The 21,051-nt window shown below is 36.8% G+C and overlaps 1 protein-coding gene across 3 annotated transcripts in view; it reads right to left on the bottom strand.

Moving 5' to 3' along the window:
* LAMA4 (laminin subunit alpha 4) overlaps positions 1 to 21,051 on the bottom strand; it is a 199,246-nt gene that overhangs the window by 35,613 nt on the left and 142,582 nt on the right. For all 3 annotated transcript variants that reach the window (XM_069077020.1, XM_069077018.1, XM_069077019.1), the window contains 9 exons: positions 20,608 to 20,704; positions 15,856 to 15,972; positions 13,696 to 13,875; positions 9,924 to 10,063; positions 9,343 to 9,516; positions 8,281 to 8,426; positions 6,100 to 6,262; positions 2,278 to 2,411; positions 298 to 469 (listed from right to left, as the gene is read on the bottom strand). In XM_069077020.1, the coding sequence (XP_068933121.1) occupies positions 298 to 469; positions 2,278 to 2,411; positions 6,100 to 6,262; positions 8,281 to 8,426; positions 9,343 to 9,516; positions 9,924 to 10,063; positions 13,696 to 13,875; positions 15,856 to 15,972; positions 20,608 to 20,704 (1,323 nt within the window). The remainder of the gene's footprint in view (positions 1 to 297; positions 470 to 2,277; positions 2,412 to 6,099; positions 6,263 to 8,280; positions 8,427 to 9,342; positions 9,517 to 9,923; positions 10,064 to 13,695; positions 13,876 to 15,855; positions 15,973 to 20,607; positions 20,705 to 21,051) is intronic.

Raw genomic sequence — 21,051 nt, 5'->3', positions numbered from 1 at the left:
TGTGGTAGCTGCAAACCCTGAGGACGCTTGGGGTGCTTGCTGCTACAGTTGCATAGAGACATTTAGAGGATTTCATTAAATTACAGCAAACTATATAATGCCTGGTCTATATACTTCAAAGAACCAACTTTTTTGGTGTTATTTCTACCAGAAAAATAATCCAACTTTTTCTTCAAAAGTAGAAATGAAATTTGACGGCAAAGTCCATTCTTCAAAATCTACAGATTTGTATTTATGTGGATTAAAGAAAATGTAAAAATAGAGGTGGCCTGACTAAAATGCAGAATTGTTACTCACCCCATTCACCATGAGGAGCACCAATCCATTGGCCGTTGGTGTTCTAACTTCAATGTCGAAGCGTGTAACTTGTCCAAATTTTCCTCTCCTTGTGATATCCCTCACCACAGCATAACTTGAACCATCAAAGAAATAACTGGCAGCCCGACTTTGAGTGAAAGCCAGCTTATCCCTGAAATAGACAAGTAAAAAAACAAAGAAAATAGGATTATGTGTATCTTTTGTCCTCCTCAAGAGAGATGCTAACTATTCAATCTGGTGCATTTTCTTAATGATCTTCATTAAGTTTCGGTGAGTTACCACTATTTCCATTAGAGTAGAAAGGAAGAAAAGTTAGTTAAATGACTTCTCCAAATAGAGTGTTTTGCCCAGGCCCATAAACTAAGAGAATAGTAAAACTTCTTAGAGATTAATGATGAGGTATGGGTTCTGGGAGCCTCCTGAAGCTCTCCTTGAAGTACAGGCTCTGGGAACTTTCCTTGGACTCTAGATTAAATTGTCTCATTTGATGAGGCATTTGCATGAGGCAATAAGCCTTACATAGTGGCTGGGCCCAGACCTATAGCCTAGTTACTAACTGCTAACTACTAGTCTAGTTACTAGCCTAGCCCTCCATTGTTCATCTACTTCCCACCCTTGAGCCTATCAAAGTATCAATACACCCTTGAACTGGACTAGCCTACCATTGCCTGTAGCCTCCAGCTACCTCCCACCCTTAATCACTCATTGACCTCATTAACTCCTCCTGAAGACCCTCCCCAAACTCCTCCTCTACATCACCCCTAGATTTCTCCCACAACCTTCTGTATATAAGACCATATCTCACATCATGTTGTGTGAGAGTACCATGGTATAGTGAGAGCGCCATAGAAGAGTGAGAGTGCCATAGAATGACCTAGCACAGACTTACTTTATGTCTAATACAAGTGAGTTTTTAATAAATTTCACTTCTCTTTGGCTGAGAGACTTGAATCGAATTCATTTGGCAGGACCCCACGTGATGGTACTTTGGGGTCTCCAGAGCAACCCTAACCCTCTTAGTGGGTACCCTCTTCATTATTAGTCTCCTAAATTTCAAGTCTATTTCCTTCTTAGGTTCTGTGATGTACAAAAAGTTCAAGAGACAATTTCTGGCTAAATAGTCATTCTATTAATTATGACTAGGGAATAATTAATAAAAAGATGGTCATTTGGTTATCTCTCATAAACCAAAGATGGATCATGGAAGCCTATTGACACTTAGATGTCTTTGGAAGGATAGGTATTCCTGACAGATGGCAATCAGCTCTAATTGGTTAACAATGAATAAGAAGAATGAATCAATATACATTCATGAATATTGTAATATATAATGTAATAATATCCAAATGAGATGTAGACCTATTCTAATGAGGGGTTGGGGAATCTGACTTTGATTATGTCATTTTTACTCCCATACCACTCCCAGTCTTGGGCAATCTAGACAAAGGATTGCCCCTCCCTCCAACCCTGAGTAGAATACAGTGGTTCAGAATTCACCCAGATTAAATTCTTTTTACTCTTTAATCAGAACTAATCTTCAGTAGTTGGGTGGCATCTGAACAAACTAGAAGAGAGTGTTAAACTCCAGTCTCATTATCAACCCTATTCTTCAGGGGCTGGTTTGACCTAGTAGAGAATGAGGAAATAGAAAGGGAAAAAAGTCTTACTTCTAATTCAATAATTGGTTATTAATATGAGAGAAATAATTATTTCTTTCATTTTATAATGTAGGATCATGTACTTAGAGATGGAAGGTGTCTTATAGTATTTCTAGTCCTGCTCTCTCATCTTGCTGTGCCTACACAGGAAAAAAAAAGACAGGCATGACCTTTTCCTAAGATAGTTCAAAACTAGCTTTTGCAAAGGAGAGCAGCTACACCAAACATCTGTTTGTACCTGACCTCTCTTATGCTATTCTGTAGTTATGTACAATTTCCTTTACTTTTAAAGATATCTTACCTTGCACTGGGTATTGATTTTGAAGGGTCCATGTTGTAGATATGCCTAAAATTGTATAAGCTGATCACCTCATTATTCAAAGTGGCCAACTCCAGATAGCCAATGAAACCAGGCAGGTTCAAACTAGCAGGAAGCTGTGTTGCAGAGAGAAGGGATATGAAAAAAAAATACACATACACACACACACACACACACACACAAAACAAATAAGGACTCCAATGCAGGGAGATTGTAGACTTAATGATAGGCTCCCAGGGTACTTTAGGACTAATAAAGACACTAGAACAGAGATGGTTGGGTAAGAGGACTTAATATTTCTATTGATATGAATATCTAGATTGTGGGAGTGTTGTGTAGTCAAAAGTGAAAAATTCTGTGAAGCCTGTACATGCCTAAACATCACAAAAATACAACCAGTTTCCCAGATCCTGGAGAGCAGGAATGGTTTTATCTTATTTATTTATTTTTTTGTTTTGTATCCTCAGTGCCCAGCACAGTCTTTAGCACATATTAAGTGCTGCATAATGACTTATTGATGATTGATTCTTAGATATTTCCTCCAACTTCTGCCTGGGGAGTATGGGCAGTCAGTTAAAAATTTTATGCTTATCTTCTGGATGGAAATGAGACTTAATTATTTAACACCTAGGGAGTTGGAAGGCAATTACCAGCGGAACTATCAAGGGCAAATGAAGAGAGAATGGTTGCTCTATGGGTGGTGCTGTTGAAAAGCTATTTATTCTTTAAAAAGGAAACTACCACCTTGTCTAGTGTCAAAGATGTTCTTAAAACAAAAAGTGTTAAGTTGTGAAGAAAGACTTACAAGTTTGCAATAAAACAGTTACTTCATTTTGATCAAATAAACTTTTATTTAAAGTCATTGTGTTAGATCCTAGCAATATGAGGAAGCAAAAGACCTTTCCTAGTACTGCTTACAGCCTAAGGGGATGTTGGTAGATGAAAGAGATAAGATGTACATGGGCATGTATGATACAAAAGAATATGTGTTAAAGGCAAACATGAGATCTGTACAAAGTATTTTGAGATTATTTGAGGAGGAAGAGATTACTTTCATTTGTGTGTGGAGGGGTGGGAGATGTGTGGAGGGGCTGTGATGAGGAAAGGCTTCACTGAACAGATGGAACCTGAATTAGATTTGTATCCAAGTGGCTCAGTGGATAGAGCCATAGGCCTAGAGTCAGGAAAACTCATCTTCCTGAGTTTAAATCCTGTCTCAGACATTTATAAGTTGTATGACCCTGGGAAAGTCACTTAACTTCTGTTTGCAACAGTTTCCTCATCTGTAAAATGAGCTGGAGAAGGAAATGGCAAACCACTCCTGTATCTTTGCCAAGAAAACCCCAGATGGGGTTACAAAGAGTTGGACACTGCTGAAACAACTGAACAGCAACAACGCAACAACACAACAACAAAATTCCTATGCTTGTGGAACTTAGTTCTGGTCAAGGGATAGTATAGATTTGTAGATCAAATTGAAATAGAAAGGAGGGCCACTAATCCATGCATAAAGATCCCTGCAGGTCGCATATTGGTTTAGTTTAAAAAAAATAATAATATTATCTATGCTTTACTATATATATATATATATATTTTTTTTTTTGTTCACTACTTCCCAATTACATTTTAATCTAATTCCAGTTGTACTCAGGAGCATTGTGGGTTATATGTGGCTTGTGGGCCTTGTGTTTGATACTTCTGGTATTATCAATATAGCACAAAAGAAGATGTATGTGTACTAGTCATTCTAGGCCTACAAACTAGCATTAACATAGAGGCAGAAGGGGTGGCTAGGTGGCACAGTGAATACAGCATGTGCCCTGCAGTCAGGAGGACCTGAGTTCAAATCTGGCTTCAGACACTTAACACTTAACTAGCCGTGTGACTTTGGGCAAGTCACTTAACCCTAATTGCCCCTCCAAAAAGCAAACAACAACAATAACAATAACAAAAAACAACAACCCCCCCCCCAAAAAAAAAAAAAAACCTATAGAGGCAGAAGAACACAGAACGTGTTAGTCTAGATGATGTATCTGAAAGCATCTGGTGGGGGAGTAATAAAACTGAAAAGGTGAGGTGGCACCTGCTGGTGGTAGAGGGGTAGAATTTTAGGCAAAAGAATTTGAATTTTTTTTTTTATTAGGAGCAAAGGAAGAACTGAAGTGATCCGAGCAGAAAGAAAGGAGGAAAGGAAGCAAGCATTTATTAACTGCCTACTTTATGTCAGAAATTGAGCTAAGTGCTTTATAAATATTGTCTCCTTTGATCCTCGAGGCAACTCTGGGAAGTAAGTCCTATCATTATCTCCACTTTATAGTTGAGGAAACTGATTGCAGAAGTTAAGTGACTTCCCCACAGTTAGTAAGTTTCTGAAGCTTGATTTGATCTCAGCACTCTATCTAACTGAGTCACCCAGCTGCCAGGGGAGTGATGACTATTTTGTATTTATTGATATTTTATATATTTTATATGTACATGTTATCTTCCCTATGTAATGTAAACCCCTTGAGGGGAGGGCCTGCTTAATTTTTGACTTTGTGTCCTTAGTGCTTAACACATAGGAGAGTGAATACTTAATAAATGCTTGTTAATTGACTGATAAATTGATTGATCAGCTTAATGGAAACATCTTTTCAACAATATACAACTCTCTTCTAAGTCTGTCCTTGCCAAGGAAAACTTCTCATCTTTAACTTGGTCTGCTCAGTGAACCTGCTCTCCAAAAGTGAACGTCCTATACATATACCTAATTTCTTGGACCATGTATTTTTTTCCCTGATAAGTCTCACAGGGCACTTTAAGAGTCTTGTTATTTGCTTATCTGTCTATATGTCATATTTATTTATATATCTCCTCTAGCACCTAGGCCAGGGTATTGTATCAAACAGTTGCTTAATACATATTTAATGAATAAGTGAATGCACATGCATCATTAGTAAGTGGGTATTTTGATTGCGAATTAGTCTTTGGTGGCCTTGGTTATGGTGAATCAATCCCCCAGAATCTTATAATCCCTGGAAAAACTGATAAGCATAAGACTCTGAACTGTGGTGTCCCCAACAAGATGTAGACATGTTGTGTGGTCTAGGTCAAATTAGATAGCTTTAACTGCTCTTATGCATTTCATCACTGATGGAGACACCTGAGTAGGAATTAGTTGAATTCTAGAATTTACATTGTTGGCAAAGAATAGACCCACTAGCAGTGGGTTGAAAGTATAACACTTTACTGATTAACATAGGTAAAAATGAGACAAAAAACAGATTTTTAGGTGCCAGATTCAGCGTCCTATTCACCAAACTAATTTGCCTCTTTTTTGGGTGTTCAGACCTGTGAAATCATTGGTATAGGGAACTTACCAATGAGGAATTAAATGTAGACTGGCAATTCTTTTCCCTTTTGGTCTTAATGAGTGACCTGGGGATAACGAGAGCTTAAGTGTCTTGCTCATTATGTTTCAGATATGAACACACGGTCATCTTGTCCCTGCAGCTCATTGGACACTGCCTCTCAAGCTGCTGCTTAGAATGAAAATTATGGTCACCTTGTAACTGAGTCATTCTAAACCTAAGAGGTTTATAAGAAAAATTATCCCCTTTAGACAAATATACAGTAGTTACAAGGGCAACTAGGTGGTACAGTGAATAGAGCACTGGTCCTGGAGTCAGGATGACCTGAGTTCAAATTTGGCCTCAGACAGTTAACACTTATTAGTTGTGTGACCTTGGGCAAGTCACTTAACCCCAATTGCCCTGCCTTCTCCCCTCCAAAAAAAATTTAAAAAGTAGTTACAATTTGTCTTACCTTAAAATTTGGTGGCACTCCACCAACATAAAACACAGTGTCCTCTGGTTGCAAATCAAGCAGGGAATCATCACCTGAGACTTCTCCTTTCTTGATGAACTTTTCTTCAGCTGTGCTGGTCAGGCTTGGGACTGTTAGGAATACCTTCCCATGTTTCCCTACCCTGTTGAGATAAATTCAGTTTGATTCAACAAATGTTTAACAGGTATATAGTATGCATCAACTATTGTACTAGTCCCAGAATAGAAAGATTACCAAAAAAAAACAAAACCTGCTCATGCCTTCAAGGAATGATTTACAACTTTTACTGGTCAAACAGGATGTAGCAAAGTCTTTCTCTTTCCTTATGTAAAAATGTTCTTAGCAGATTTTCCTCATTATTAAAAGGCAATGTTTAAATTTCATAGTAATAATAAATATCCAAAAGCTCCAGAAATCAATAGAAGGAAAGAAAAGACATAATATCTTGGAATAAATTCTTTTGTAAGCTACTGTGTTTCCCCGACAATAAGACCTATCCCGAAAATAAGCCCTCCCCTTACTGTGTAAGATTCCTCTAAAATAAGCCCTCCCCCGAAAATAAGCCCTATTGAGATTGCTGCTGTAGTAAAGGTGATCCCCTGTGCTACACGCTACATTACGGTACCCTCTGTATGCACCATCCCCCCCCCCCAGCGTGAAATGCACGCCACGCTCCGAGCTGCATCCAATCAGAGTTGCAGCAGTGAGCGCGTCATCCTGTTCTTCCCCAGTGATTTGCTTGCTGGTGCCATTGAGAGCAGTGCCACGGAGGAGAGCTGAGGCAGGACAACATAAGCCCTCCCCTGAAAATAAGCCCTCTGGTGTTTTTCTTTCCAAAAAAATTAATGACAGTGTCTTATTATCGGGGAAACACAGTAAGATCTAAAAAAATAGAAAGTTTCCTATTTGGAGGTGACTTCTTTTTTATCTTTTTAGAAAACAGGGAAGGACATAAGAAAGCAAGAGAATACTTACACTGGAAGAGAAAGAAAAGATACAGGATACAAATAAAAAAAGGAAAGTTCCTGATAATTGTCATTTTCTTCCTCTGTGTGTGTGTATATGTATGTTTGTATTTTCTATCTATTTATCTATCTCTCCAGCTAGATCCCCATTCATACAAATAATGAATCCTGTGAAGTGGACAAATTATTTAAATTTGCATGGCATATTCTCTTGGACTGGAGCCAATGACTGTGTTTTATATCATTATAACTTCAGATAGTGAGAATTCAAATACATGCATCCACTTCACAGGATTCATTATTTGTACTGGTTAGGACTTCTTGTTTCACCATTTTAGCTGTGTTGGATTCTTTGTGACCCCTTTTGGGACATTCTTGGCTAAGATACTGGAATAGTTGGTTATTTCCTTCTCTAACTAATTTTACAGATGAGGAAACAGGGTCAGGGTTAAGTGACTTGCCCAGGGTCACTTAGCTAGTAAGTGTTTGAGGCTGTATTTGAACTAAGATCTTCCTGACTCTGGGCCTGGTGCTCTATCTGCATCACCTAGCTGCCAGAATGGACCTAGTTGTCTTCATCTCTCTCTCTCTCATCTATCTAATCTATCTTTATATGTCATTAAAGACAGGGTATTATAGGGTAAGGATGTATGTGTGTGTACTAGTACACTCACATGTTCTACTACACTCAGAGGAATATAATAAAACTGGGTTCTTCAGAATACTACTGTACTGTAAGAAATGATGAACAGGTTGATTTTAGAAAAACATGGAAAAATTTGCATGAAATAACGAGGAGTGAAATGAGCAAAACCAAGAGAATGTTGTATATATAACAATACTGTTCAAAGAATAACTGTGAACTATTCTAATACTCACATCAACTACAAAGGACCTATGAAAGAAGATGCTATCTATCTCCAGAAGAAAGAACAGATAAATAGAAGTGCACATAGTATTAATTTTACTATATCTATATTATCTGAATCTATTTCTGTAATTGCACATATATCTATATCCATATACACATATATCTATGTATCTGTGTCAAATGGTGGTCTTATCTACTGTGGGGTGGGGAAGGAGGGAGGGTAACAGTTCAGAGCTTAAAATGTAACAAAAAAATTAAATTAAAAGAAACAAACTTGGTTCTTATGACATTTGCAAAACAACTTATATCAGACATTCACTTTACCTTTCAATTTTGACAATACTGAAGTGAGCAGGCCAAGTGCTAACTGGTTTAGAGTCCAAAGGAATCTCCACATCCTTGTTTCCCAGATTATAAATGTATACCAGGTTATCATTTTTGATTGCAAGACCCACATAATCACTTTTTGCCTGAAACAAGAATGAGGCTATTATGGAATACACTAAATCGTGTCTTCTGCCTTTTTATTCTTATTCCAATACATGGACACCAATACAGAGCCAGTATTTAGAAGGGGCACCAAGTTCTGATTTGATATGATCAGCCTACCCTGTTCATGTAGGTTTGTTTGGACTGTATTGGAATTGGTTCCAGCCTTCTGATAGCACCCTGGGAATAGAACTGAGTGAATGTAGATGTATTTCAATAAAGCTGCCAAACAGGAGTGTGCTGGTATTGTTTGCTTGATCAAGGGAGCTAGTGCTGACTGATAGCATGACTCAACACACTTTCTTTCATACAATATTTCATGGTAATATAATATAGTGAACAAAGGTTATTTTGGAGATTTGTGCCCCTGAAGGATTTACTTGAAACCCCCAGAGCTAGCGGTGAAAAGTTCATGTAAAGTGACCCAGAAAACCATACATAAAAAAGCAATTACTTGTTCTTGAGTCTAAAATTGGGTCCTTGTCACTAAACTCACAGTAATTCTGGATGAATCCATTCTGGGGTAGAAATTTTGTATGTTTGGAGACATTGCCTTAGGATCATATAATAAGAACCGGAAGGAGACTTGGAGCTTATCTAATCACAGGATCAGAGAAAATAGATTTAGAATGATCATAGTGGACGTGATCATAGAGCTCATGTCCAAACTTGTGTGTTTTATAGAAAAGAAAATGGAAGTCTAGGGAAGTCAGATGACTTTCTCAAGGTCATACAAGATCATACTTTCCCAAGATAAGGGACAGAGCTGGGATATGAGTCCAAGACTTCTGACTCTAAATCTAGAGCTCTTTATAATGTTCCAGAAAAAGATTAAAATTTTTTAACCTTTCTTTTTATGCTTCATCTTTAGTTAAAAGAAAACTTGATTATGCTTACATTTTTGCTTCCAAGATATAAGATAAATCTATCTGCATTCTCATTCTTCACTGCTTCCTTTGCTGGAGGCTTCATGTACAAACTCATAGAAGTAAAAGTTTTTAAGTCATCCACACTAGTTTTGGTGTTGACTTCAACTGCTGACTGACCATCGAACATCATGGAGACTTGAATCTAGAAACATAAAATATAAAGTTAAATGTTGTCTTATGTTAGATATTGAGTGAATGGTAGGAGTCGGTGACCATTTGATATGGCTAATAAGGAAAGGTTTTCCATGATTTCACATGCACAATTGCTATCATATTGCTTGCCTTCTCGATGTGGGGAGGTGGAACTTAAAGTTAAAAAATTTTTTAAAATAATATTAAAAAATAAAATTGCAACCAAATTAATGAATTGGAAGGTCCTCTCTACTACTAATCTTCTCTTCAAATGATCCTGAGGCTACCGTTGCCTTGTGGCTCATATGAGATGATGCAGCCCTAAACCATGAGGCTAGCAAATGGTACAAGGACATGAAGTTAAACTCTTCTCACTAAGGATCACAAGGGATTGATTGCCTCCTTTCAATGCTTTACCTTGCTGGCTACACTCCTGGTCTGTGCAATGAGTTCTCTGATCCTCCGAATGCTGTCTGAAACATTGCTCGCAGGCCTCTTCTGCTCTACTGTACGCAGCTGATCCAGGAGCTGAGGGACGACTTCAGTCAAATTTCTTACTGAAGTTAAGAAAAAACACAGACTAGCTATAAATGTCTCAATATCATCTAAATTTCCAGGAAGATAGATAGATGGATATATATATATATATATATATATATAGATAGATAGATAGATAGATAGATAGATAGATAGATAGATAGATAGATAGATAGACAGACAGACAGCTGGATGGATGGATGGGCAGAATAGATAAATAGATAGACAGACAGATAGGTATGTGGGTAGGTAGATAGATAGAATATTAATTAAGCAATTACTTTGTACCAGGCATTGCACTATAACTAAATGAGGAGACTCAAACTGTCACTTTTAGTGAAATATCAGGGAGTGAAAAATTCAAAAATGCCTTTCATCAGAAGATAAAATAAACTGAAAAGCTAAGCTTATGATCAATATTTGTCTAAGGGTGTTATTAAGTATTTTGGTCTCTGTATTATAAGGTATGAGGTAAATTTTCTTAGAATAGAAATTCCTAGAATATAAAATCCAACCTTCTGCAAAAAATCTTCCTTAGTCCTCCTTCCCTTCGTGATTATCTCCAATTAATCCTCTATACAGGCTGCTGCAAAAATCTTAGTGCAGTTTTAAACTTTAATAACTTAAAACCATGCTAAGACTTTTGCAGCGCCCTGTACATAGTTGCTTATGTGCCGTCTGCCCCATTAGATAAGGAGTTTTTGGAGGTCTGGAACTAATTTTTCCTCTCTTTTTATTCCTAGTATTTAACACAGCCTTAGTACACGTTGCTGCTGTTGTTGTCATTGCTGTTGTCATTCAGTCATGCTCAACTCTTCATGATGCCCATGGACCAAATTGTCCGTGTTCTTGGCAAAGATACTGGAGTGGTTCGCCATTTCCTTCTTCAGTGGATTAAGGCAAACATAGGTTAAGTGACTTGCCCAGGGTCACATAGCTAGTAAATGTTTGAGGTCAGATTTTAATTCAGGTCTTCCTGATTTGAAGCCTAGTGTTCTATCCACTGATCCAACTAGCTGTCCTGGTGCATAGTGAGTGCTTGCTGTAAATACATGTATTACCAGTGAAGAATTGGACAGAAATAATGGTGTAAAGGATATCATCAGAGAAATTGTCATGTATTAAGGGTTACAGTTAACTTGGATCAATTGTGTGGCCCATTAGCATAAATGTAATGTCAAAGATTTAGAGGAAGGTCCCAAATGCACTGGGTGAACTCTCAGTAGAGAATTTATTGTCTGACATGAAGAGAGTTGCAGAGGATGAGAAGGCATGGAAAGGCTATGATTTTCAAGGTTGGAGGGAATCAAAGAGAGCACAGATCCAAGGACACTTCCAAGACCATTCTGTGTACTATGCAATCTAGGTGTGTCAGACAAAAGAAGAGCCTGGGATAAGGGGAGTGGGGATCTGAGTGCTCAGAATGTCATGCATTACATTGCTGCTACTGGTGATGGAGCAGAAGCAAATTGCAGAAACATTCTTATCCAGGAGAAAAACAGGTCAAGGCCCAGCATAGTACCAAGATGATAGCACAAATAGCAGTGATCAGGAGGCAACCAAGTTCAATGTGCCAGTCAGGCTATGGGACCACATGAAATCTGTGGAAGGAAACCCTCCAGGGGTTTCCAAAATGTTTTGGGGGATGGGTAGGGGAGAGGAGAAGATGAGGGGGGAAATCAGAATAAATTTCAAACTTTCTGGGATCAAAAGCATCAAGAGTTGCTGTTCTATGGTTTTCCCAGGGACCATCTGTACATCTGGATGTCCTCTTGGACTGGGGCCCCTAAATGTCAGCTGGCTCAGGGAGAGAAATCCTCTCTCTGGAGTGAATCATAAACTTTCTGGCAGAGAATATGAATGTGAGCCAGAGGAGATTCCTCTACTCCCTATTTTTGGGAAAGAATTTTTCTAATTAAGGGGGATTAAGTCTAGTAATATCAACCAGTATCTTTTAACATAGAGTAGTACAGAGTTAAAAAAAATAGATGTGGTATGTATAACCAGTCATTGTATCCAAGCACATCTTAATCTTTGAATTTTCCAAAGCAATTTTATGTTTACTAATGGAACTAGATTAATGGTAATAATAGATATGATTCTCTACTGAGCTAATTACTCCATGGTAATAGTCTGTTCATGTAGGAAAGCCTAATTTCTTTCTAGGGAACCAATGCTGGTTTCATTTAGCAAGTCACCTTATCCAGTAAACTAAATAGCACTTAATTAAACTAAATACAAAATGAAAACTAAATTAAATGAAAAAGTAAATCACTTACTTTTCAGTAAACTAATACTGTAATTCACTAAGCCTAACCATCACATGGGTGAACTATTTATTATACATATTTATTGAACTACTTAGTATGCATTTATATTACACTTATTACGTATTGTTATTTTTTTTTAGTTGTGTCCTACTTCCTTTTCCAACTCATTTTTCAGATCAGGAAACTGAGGCAAATAGAGTTAAATGACTTGCCCAAGGTAATACAGCTAGTAAAGTGACTGAGGCCAGATTTGAACTCAGGAAGAGGAGCTTTCCTGACTCCAGGTCTGGTACTTGACTTGATCCACTTCACCCTCTAGCTATCCCCATATAGTTATATTACATTGTATTTATTATACATATATACATACTGTATTTCACATTGGTGAACCATTTACTCCCAGAAAATCTTACTCATTGTAAGATCAGTCTAATGATATTTATCAATCTTTTTAACTAACCATGTGATTTCATTATTATAGAGAATTCCCAATAAGGAAATTCTCTTCACTAATGCAGGTCAGTAGTGCTTTGCAACTGAAGTCTTACAGCTTAACCTGAGGCACTTTGAGGTTAAATGACTAGCTAGTCTGTATCAAAGGCAAGACTTGAACCCATGTCTTTTTTTTTTCTCTAAGCCTAGCTCTTTATCTGCTATGTTCTGCCTTTAATTTGTTGAATTAGTTGATAAAACAATTAATACTCTTGTATGGGAAAAATAATGCTTTAAAAATCCGTAATTTGGTTCTATATCTAATTGATATAAAATGAGGTGTTTTAAAAAGCCAAGTTTTCTGTATAGAGGTCAGGCCCTGAAGTCAGGAGAACCTGAGTTCAAATCTGGCTTTAGATACTTTTTAAACTGTGTGACCCTGGGCAAGTTACTTAACCCTGATTGCCTCTCCCCCTCCAAAAAAAAATCCAAGTTTGATTCTGCCTGTTTGGACAAAACAGATGTAGTTTCTGCTAGACCAAATGAAACTGAAATTTTCAAAATTTAAAGGATTTTATATTCCAGACACATAAAACTCATATTCCATAAAGGGACACAATGGCATGATAATCTTTTTTAAAAATGACACTTGAACTTTGGCTTTGTACATTTAGAACTTTTTAATAAAGGGTACCCTTTAATAGAAGAAGATCCTATCATCATAGATTTGGTCCTGTTTGGTTCTATAGAGGCCTCTAAGATTAGGTCTAGAGCAGGGAAATAATTTTCTCAAGGTCACCTTGTTTGTAAGTGGCAGAGCAGGGATTTGAACTTAAGTCTTCAGACTTCAAATCCTCTTCTCCTCTTGCTGCTGTACCACACTGCCAAGTTCATAAATGTAATGACTAATTCCAATACCTAACCGCATATCAGAATGTTGCATACAGTACCTGCATCTCTAGCAGAGTCCACTACAGTGTTGTAGGCTGAGGAATCAAAATGGTGAAAGTTCTGTGACCAGTTGCTTAAATTGTTCACCATTGGGGTGGTAGCTTGGCCTACCACCATGGTCGTCTTCTCAGCTTCTGCAATGATTCGCTTTGAGTGATCCAGACGTTGCTCCGCATCCCCTAATTACACAGCCATAAATAGTGATTTACCTTTTAGAGAAACTGGACATTTATTTGTAGAATGTGCAAATCCATTTATTGAAGGAAGAATAATTTAGTTTGGAAATGTTTGGACCATTGAGTTAAATCTCAATATTTAAATATTAAATATTATTTAAACAGAATATATATTATTTAAATTAAATTAAAATATTAAATATGATCATTTAAGACAGATATTTGTGCCCATGAAGGGCTACCAATCCCTCAGAGACAAAATGTAGATTATGACCCGAAACCCTTAATAAGCTATGAAATTCTCTCAACAAGGTTGATTCCTTGTCATCAAGGTTAACATTGATGAAATCTTTGTTCTGGTACTGCAGATGTCTCCTTGATAAGGAGTATTCCCACTGACCTTATGACACCACATTCAAGATGATTAATTGATTCATGATCAGTTCCTACATCCTTGAACTTGGCCTTTAAAGGGGAAAGCAAAATCAGACTAGATAAGACTGGATCTGCCAGAGGGCTAAGGACAAAGGCTACAAATGGAGAATCAGACTCAGTTCCCTAGAGGAGAAGCTTAGGCATCTGTGAGGCTTCTCCAGGGAAGGAAGTGGCCACTGGGATGGTATTCTACAGAGGCAGCTTTAGAGCAGCAAACTGGGAGCGAGAGGAACGTGAGTCAGCAGTGGTAGAATGGCAGATGTCGAGATTTTTGGACGTGTCTAGACTGAGAGTCCATTCCTGGACAATGCCAACAGAGCCAGTTGGACCTGAGTGGTATCAATGTGAAGGAAAAATCCTGGACTTTTGCTTTGCACTGAGACTGTGAGTTATGAGATACGTTAAGGCACCCTAAGTATATACACTCCCCTATTGGGAGACAAATGATCAATACCAAGGTAATACTGCAAGTCAGTAGGACTGCATATATTCCTGGACAAGAATCAGTGGAGAAAGAGGGGAAATTATTTTGACTGTTTATGCACTCAGGTATGAGTCCTTTATGTTTTTGTAAGGTTAAATAAAGTCTGTCCTATATTTAAAGTATTGTTTTTCTGAATGCTTACAAGGGAGCAGAGGGCCTTTCTTTTTTTGCTGTATATAGCTGTACACCAGTTCAATACTACTGCTCCTAGGGGAGATTTTATGTATGGTTGCAAGTCAGAAAGAATGGGGTTAATGTGAAGACTGGTATAAGCTCAGAACTTTTATTGTGGATCCTGGGTTACACAAGCATTATTAATAGACAAGAGGGTTTAAAAAAAACCCTCTAAAATTGAACATCACACTGCTCTTTTATTAGATCTAGAAATAAATTTACAAAGACTGACAATTTCTCTAGGTTAGAAATCACAAAGGGCAATATACTCCTGAGGTCTTAACACCATGAGTGTTTGAAAAATAGTTTGAAGTTCACAGGAAACCCAAATTTCACTTTCTTAGATTGATCTCTTTTCTTCCTTTTTTCTTTGTAATGAATCTTTCTAAAAAAAATGGGAAGCCATTTAGTTCTTCTTTCTTCTCCCTATCTCCACTCCATGCCTCATTCTCAGTATAGGGAACTCCAGCGGGTTTTTGTAAATCACAATACACTGTGTTTGATTCAGCCTGGCAAATCTTCCTTTCCTTGTAACATGTGAAGTTGGAAACAGTTGTTACCCTTTCATTGCTTGGGAATGTAGTCCTGCTCTTTATCACTTACTTCCCTGAGATAACACTATAGTTTCAGATCAGGCAAGACAAATGCCGGGGTTTTTAGTATGGCTCTGTGACTTCACCCACACAACATTAACATGATAAGAATTTGGGTGTAGAGTGTTGCAGAGATTTCAATGAACAGCTAAGGTCAAAGAAATGATGGCCAAGTTTGGGCATTAGACACAAGCTCTAAAGAGGCTGCTACTCCCTGACATGCTCTAGGTCCTCATTAGGATATTATCTTTCACATCTGTTCAGTGGTTAATATGGTAAACATAGACTGTTTCTTACCTCTCTCTGATGCTTGAAGTTTCTTAATAGCTTCATTTAGCCTGCTTTTCAGAGCACTCTTTCGAGCCTGGGCTCCATCCACACGCTGGCTGGTGTCAGCTACAGCCTGCTCATCACCTTTGGATAAAAAAGAGAAAAAGTTCTGACAGAACTCAGAAATGCTAATTTAATTGAAAGCAATGACAACCATCACTACTAAACCCTGCTCTCCTCCTGTCGTGTCATCCGTGAGAGCATGTTTTTCATATAGATCATCTCTTTTATGGAGATAGAAAATATGTCAAGAATTTAGAACACACCAATTTGTTGTTATATTGTATTGCTGTCCTTCGAAGAGGACCATGGCATCAGGGAAATGATGGTGTGACTTGCAGTTGACTTTGATTTGAGTGAGGGAGGGCTAAATTATTCTGAGGGGTCTGCATAGGATGAAAAGAACTTTGGCTGTATGTACAAAGCCAAATATTAGTTCTAAGAACTTGTCAACCTCAAGTTTTGATCAGCTGATCATAATGGCCAATCTAGAAGACTGGAGAAGACCTGAATGCATCAGATATCAATGTGATGTAGACAGAGTTATGAAGAGTTGGACAAATAATTTAAATAGGATGAATTTTTGGACTTAGGTATAAAAGTACAGACTTTTAGTTGTAAGTTAGGACTGTCCTGAGAAAACCAACAATGTGGTAATATTTTATTTTTACTTTTCATACAAATATTTGTAGACAACTACCATGTTCCCTGCTGAGCCTTCCTTCCTTCAGTCTAAATATGCCCAGTTCCTTCAGTTGATCTTTACATGTCATGAACCCAAGGTCCTTCACTATCCTGTTTGCCCTTCTCCAGACACTCCATTATATCACCAGGGATAGGGATAAGGACTGAGCTTGTGATTTCATTAGCATGGAGGGGAGAAGAAAACTCCCTCTGCCAATGCAGGCTAGCATCTTCTCTATAATTTATAGCACTGAGGCTTGAGTGATTTGCCTAGAGCTGTAGAGTCCAGTTTGTCTGGACTTGAATTCAGTTCTTCCTAGCTTTGAGGTCAATTGCTTATCTGTTGTACCATGTCATCTCTCTAGTTTGGTTCATTACCAAAGTCCCAGGCAAAGATGTGGCTGTTAATATTCAACAAAATATAGCTTCTTTATACCTCAACAAACTCCCTTTTTTCCTCTTGAATGACCCTGGCAGCTTCCCTTTGCCATTAAATAATGTAAACAATGAATTTTAATGTTTATTAGTAGTCAATTGTCCTTATGTGCTATGCTTGCTTCTAGTGGAATTTAAGATCCTTAGGAATATAAACTTTTATTTTATTTATTATTTATGCTTTATTTTATTACTTTATATTTGTTTTATTTTTGTATATTCTATCTTTATATGGATTTTTATTTTATTTTATTACCAGTGCCTGGAACATAGCAGACACTTAATAATGCTTTTTGAATGAATGAATGAACTTAGCCATGTCACCCAGAAGAAGTCATAGTCTGTATCTGTTTTTGCCATTCTGGGTGGTACTGAGTATTTCATTGATTGTGAGTTTCTTAATAAATACTATTCAGAAATCTTAATTTCACTGTCAACTAATTTCAGCAAACATTAATTAAACACCTATACACATTATGCTATGCTGAATGTGAGGCATAGTATGGTCCAAATATATGATTTTTTTTTCAAACAAATTTTCAGTTCCTTTACCAAGTTATTTCTAATGTCAAAAGGAATCTGCTGAGGTACAGAGCTAGAGAAAAAGTGGATAAATAAAGTATTTGGAGACTTTGAGAGATGATGAAGATGTCTCATTTAGACACTTATGGAAGAAAATGATTCTGAGGAAAATGGGCCTTATCAAAGAATTCTTTTAAGTGGTATGTACCATAGTGAATTAAAAAAAATATATAGACTATTAACTGCTTGATAGAAATGGGGGAAATACATAGTAAGTAGGACACAGAGGAATATAATACTGTCGTGTCAGTTTTTACAATCAATTGAAGACCAATAAGAAATGAACAAATGTTAAACATACCATTAATTATAATGTGATAGGAAAAAAACTTGGATTTTTCAATATTTAATTTAGAAACATACCTATTGTGTAAAGTGAGGTACACTTGTGCATTTCTTCCTCCTGTTCTACCCCCGCCCCCCCACTACTATAATGAGGAGGGATCTAAAGAGGCAAGCCCATGGAATAAGGTTTTAAGTTGTATCAGTTGTAGAAAAGGGCATATATCATTGCTAGAGAGAGATTTCTAAGGACATAAAACATGGAATCCTGAAGAAATATCCTATATTTAGTCTATAAGAGGTTATTCCCATGAACTTCAATGACATATTGTTGAAAGGAGAAGAAATACTTTGGGAAAGTCTGTTTTTCATATTATCAAAGGGGAATGAAAACATTTAAAAAGTTGTGGCAGTAACTCTCATGTGCCCCACTTAATTTAAATTGATTATGGTCTTCAAATCATGGGAGAGAAAAGCAATGTAGTGACAGAGAAGTATTTGACTTCAAAATCTTTAACTAGAAAAATCTATTTCTTTATCACAGGATGAACCTGATAGATTTGCCACAAGATAAACAAATTTATACATGAAAGAAATCAGAATTAATGGTGAGATTCAAAAACATTGGCCTTTCAATTTTGATTTAGTAAAAGAACAGTTGCTTTGGAAAGATTAAATAGACTATTTCAAAAACTTATTAAATACATTTGCTGTTCTCTTGGACTACAAAAAATATTGTTACAGACTTGAAAAATAAACTTTTAAAATGTGATCACATGAAAAATTCAAATTCTAACCTATATTTTATGGTTTATCAAATTGAAACTGAATATGCAAATTTGAAACACTCAAAAGGGCCTGATCAATAGTTAACCTTCAATTAATTGATGACATAGCTATAGAGTATTAAAATGGAAATCAAGCAGCAAGCATTTATTTGAGTACTCACTATATACCAAGCACTATATTAGCAATTGTGGATAAAAATACAAAAATCCGGCAACCAAACAATCAGAAGTTCTAAGTTACAGCTTTTCACAGTAATGTTTTTATACTATTGGAGACTTCGATAGATGTCACTTGGACACTTATGAAAGAAAATGATTCTGAGGAAAATGGGCCTTATCAAAGAATTCTTTTAAGTGGTATGTACCACAGTGAATTAAAAAAATATTATAGATTATTAACTACTTGATAGAAATGGGGGAAATACATAGTAGCTAGGACACAGAGGAATATAATAGTCATGTTAGTTGAATTAAATTGAAGACCAATCAGAAATGAACAAAGTTTAAACATAGCATTAATTATAATTATATTATAGTTTCATAGTAGCATGTCATAATGGACAGATAGTTTGACTTAGAGTCAGGCAGACCTATGTATAAATTCTGCCTCTGACATTAACTGTGTGACCAAGGTCTAATCACTTATCATCTCTGAATTTCTAAGATTTCTCTGTTAAGTTTTCTGATCATAAATACAGAGATGGAAGGGACCTTACTGGTCATGGAGTAAAAATGCCCTCAGTACATAGATTTGAATGAGCATTCACTGATGGAATCACAGATCTTTGAGGTATTAATATGATATATTGCTGAATAATGATATGAGTACAGAAGAACTTAATATCAGAATTGAGAACTCATATTTCCAGTTTTGACCAAATAACTCCAGACTGGTCCATTCTATCAAGTTTTTGACCTCTTGAAATAAAGCTACATAAAAAAATAATTTGATCTTTCCATGATAATGCAGAAGACCCTTTAGAATCTTATAGAGCTTCAGGGTGATATATTTGATTATAAACATAAATTATGATCATGTAATATCTTCGATCAATCACAATTAATGTTCATAACAATGGCCATCAGGTGAGATCCTGAAGGATCTAATGAATCATCCAAGAGAGATTAAATTGTATTCAATGCAATTTTATTTCAGAATCCAAAAATTAGATGGGATGTGTCAGATTTGGCCTATACCAGAAAGCTGAGATACAGCAGTTAACTCGGTAACTATGGGGCACATAGATACAATGGTGATGATTTCATGATTTCAAGGTGAGATGATTTCATGTACAGGTTGTCAGGCAAAAAGAAAGTTCAAGGTCCAAGGAATATGACTGAAATTAGTAATAGAAAATTTAGGGAATACCAAGGAATTGATACTTTGTCTAGCTTAAGCTACTTCTCTGAAAAGTGAAGGGACAGTGCCTTTCATGCCCTGCTTCTGACTGGGGCTCACATATTCCCATTGGTCCTGGGGGGGAGGGCATGCCTCCACTTTCTCCTGACTCAGTCACCCCCATGAATTAGTGGTTCATGTAGGATGAGCTAATGATTTGACTATTTGGGTAAGAATGGAAATGCAAGGACAGATATCTTCAATCTGGATGCTTAATGGCTCTCTACTTATATCATGGTTATAGCTTGGAATGTTAATATGAATATGAATAGTTTTAGGGCTAAAATATTGTATTCTTTGAAAATCAGTGACAACTTTAATAACAAAAATATTTTATTATCTAGAACATCCTATCCACTTCTAATTCCAGATAATACAAAGTTTACTGTGCTACATTATATTAAAAATAAATTATTTTCTTTTTCATTCATTACATCTTATCAGGAAATACTAATGTATTATTCTGTTTTAATGTTAGGATTCTGAAATGCTTTTCCAAATTCAATAATGGTATTATGGGAAAAATCAGTAGGAAAAGAATATATTTACTAGAATCTGCTGTTGCTTGCAATGTCTTGGCTTGACTGAGAAGATTTTCGCTTTCATCTTTATGGTAAGTGATCTGAGTGTCAATCCCACCTACAGCCTACAAATTAATGAGAAAAAGAAAGTGAGAATCACAGCAGAAATTTAGCTTTTCATAGCTTTGGGGGTTAGATTACACACTAATTCACCTAGACACCCTCCACCAAATTCCTCCAACTCTGTTTTCATAGCTCAGACTAAGGTCAGATGTGACTACGAGAAAATAAGTTCCCTGGTGTTTCTAAGTTTCCCTTTCCCCTTTCGTCCCCCTTAAGTACTTTTCAAGGATAGCTCACTATAGAGCAGGCATCTAATCTACAAGACTGACCTGTTCTTTGTAGTGTTTTCCCCATGGGTTTAGGTCAAAGCATTTTGGGGGGGAATATACTATTTGATGCCTTTGATCTA

The sequence above is a fragment of the Petaurus breviceps genome, unplaced genomic scaffold (assembly GCF_028583685.1).
Source record: "Petaurus breviceps papuanus isolate PSGF00001 unplaced genomic scaffold, PetGlider_PUasm1.0 90977, whole genome shotgun sequence".
In the NCBI taxonomy this organism is placed as follows: domain Eukaryota; kingdom Metazoa; phylum Chordata; class Mammalia; order Diprotodontia; family Petauridae; genus Petaurus; species Petaurus breviceps.
This window is presented reverse-complemented; position numbering and strand designations above follow the sequence as displayed.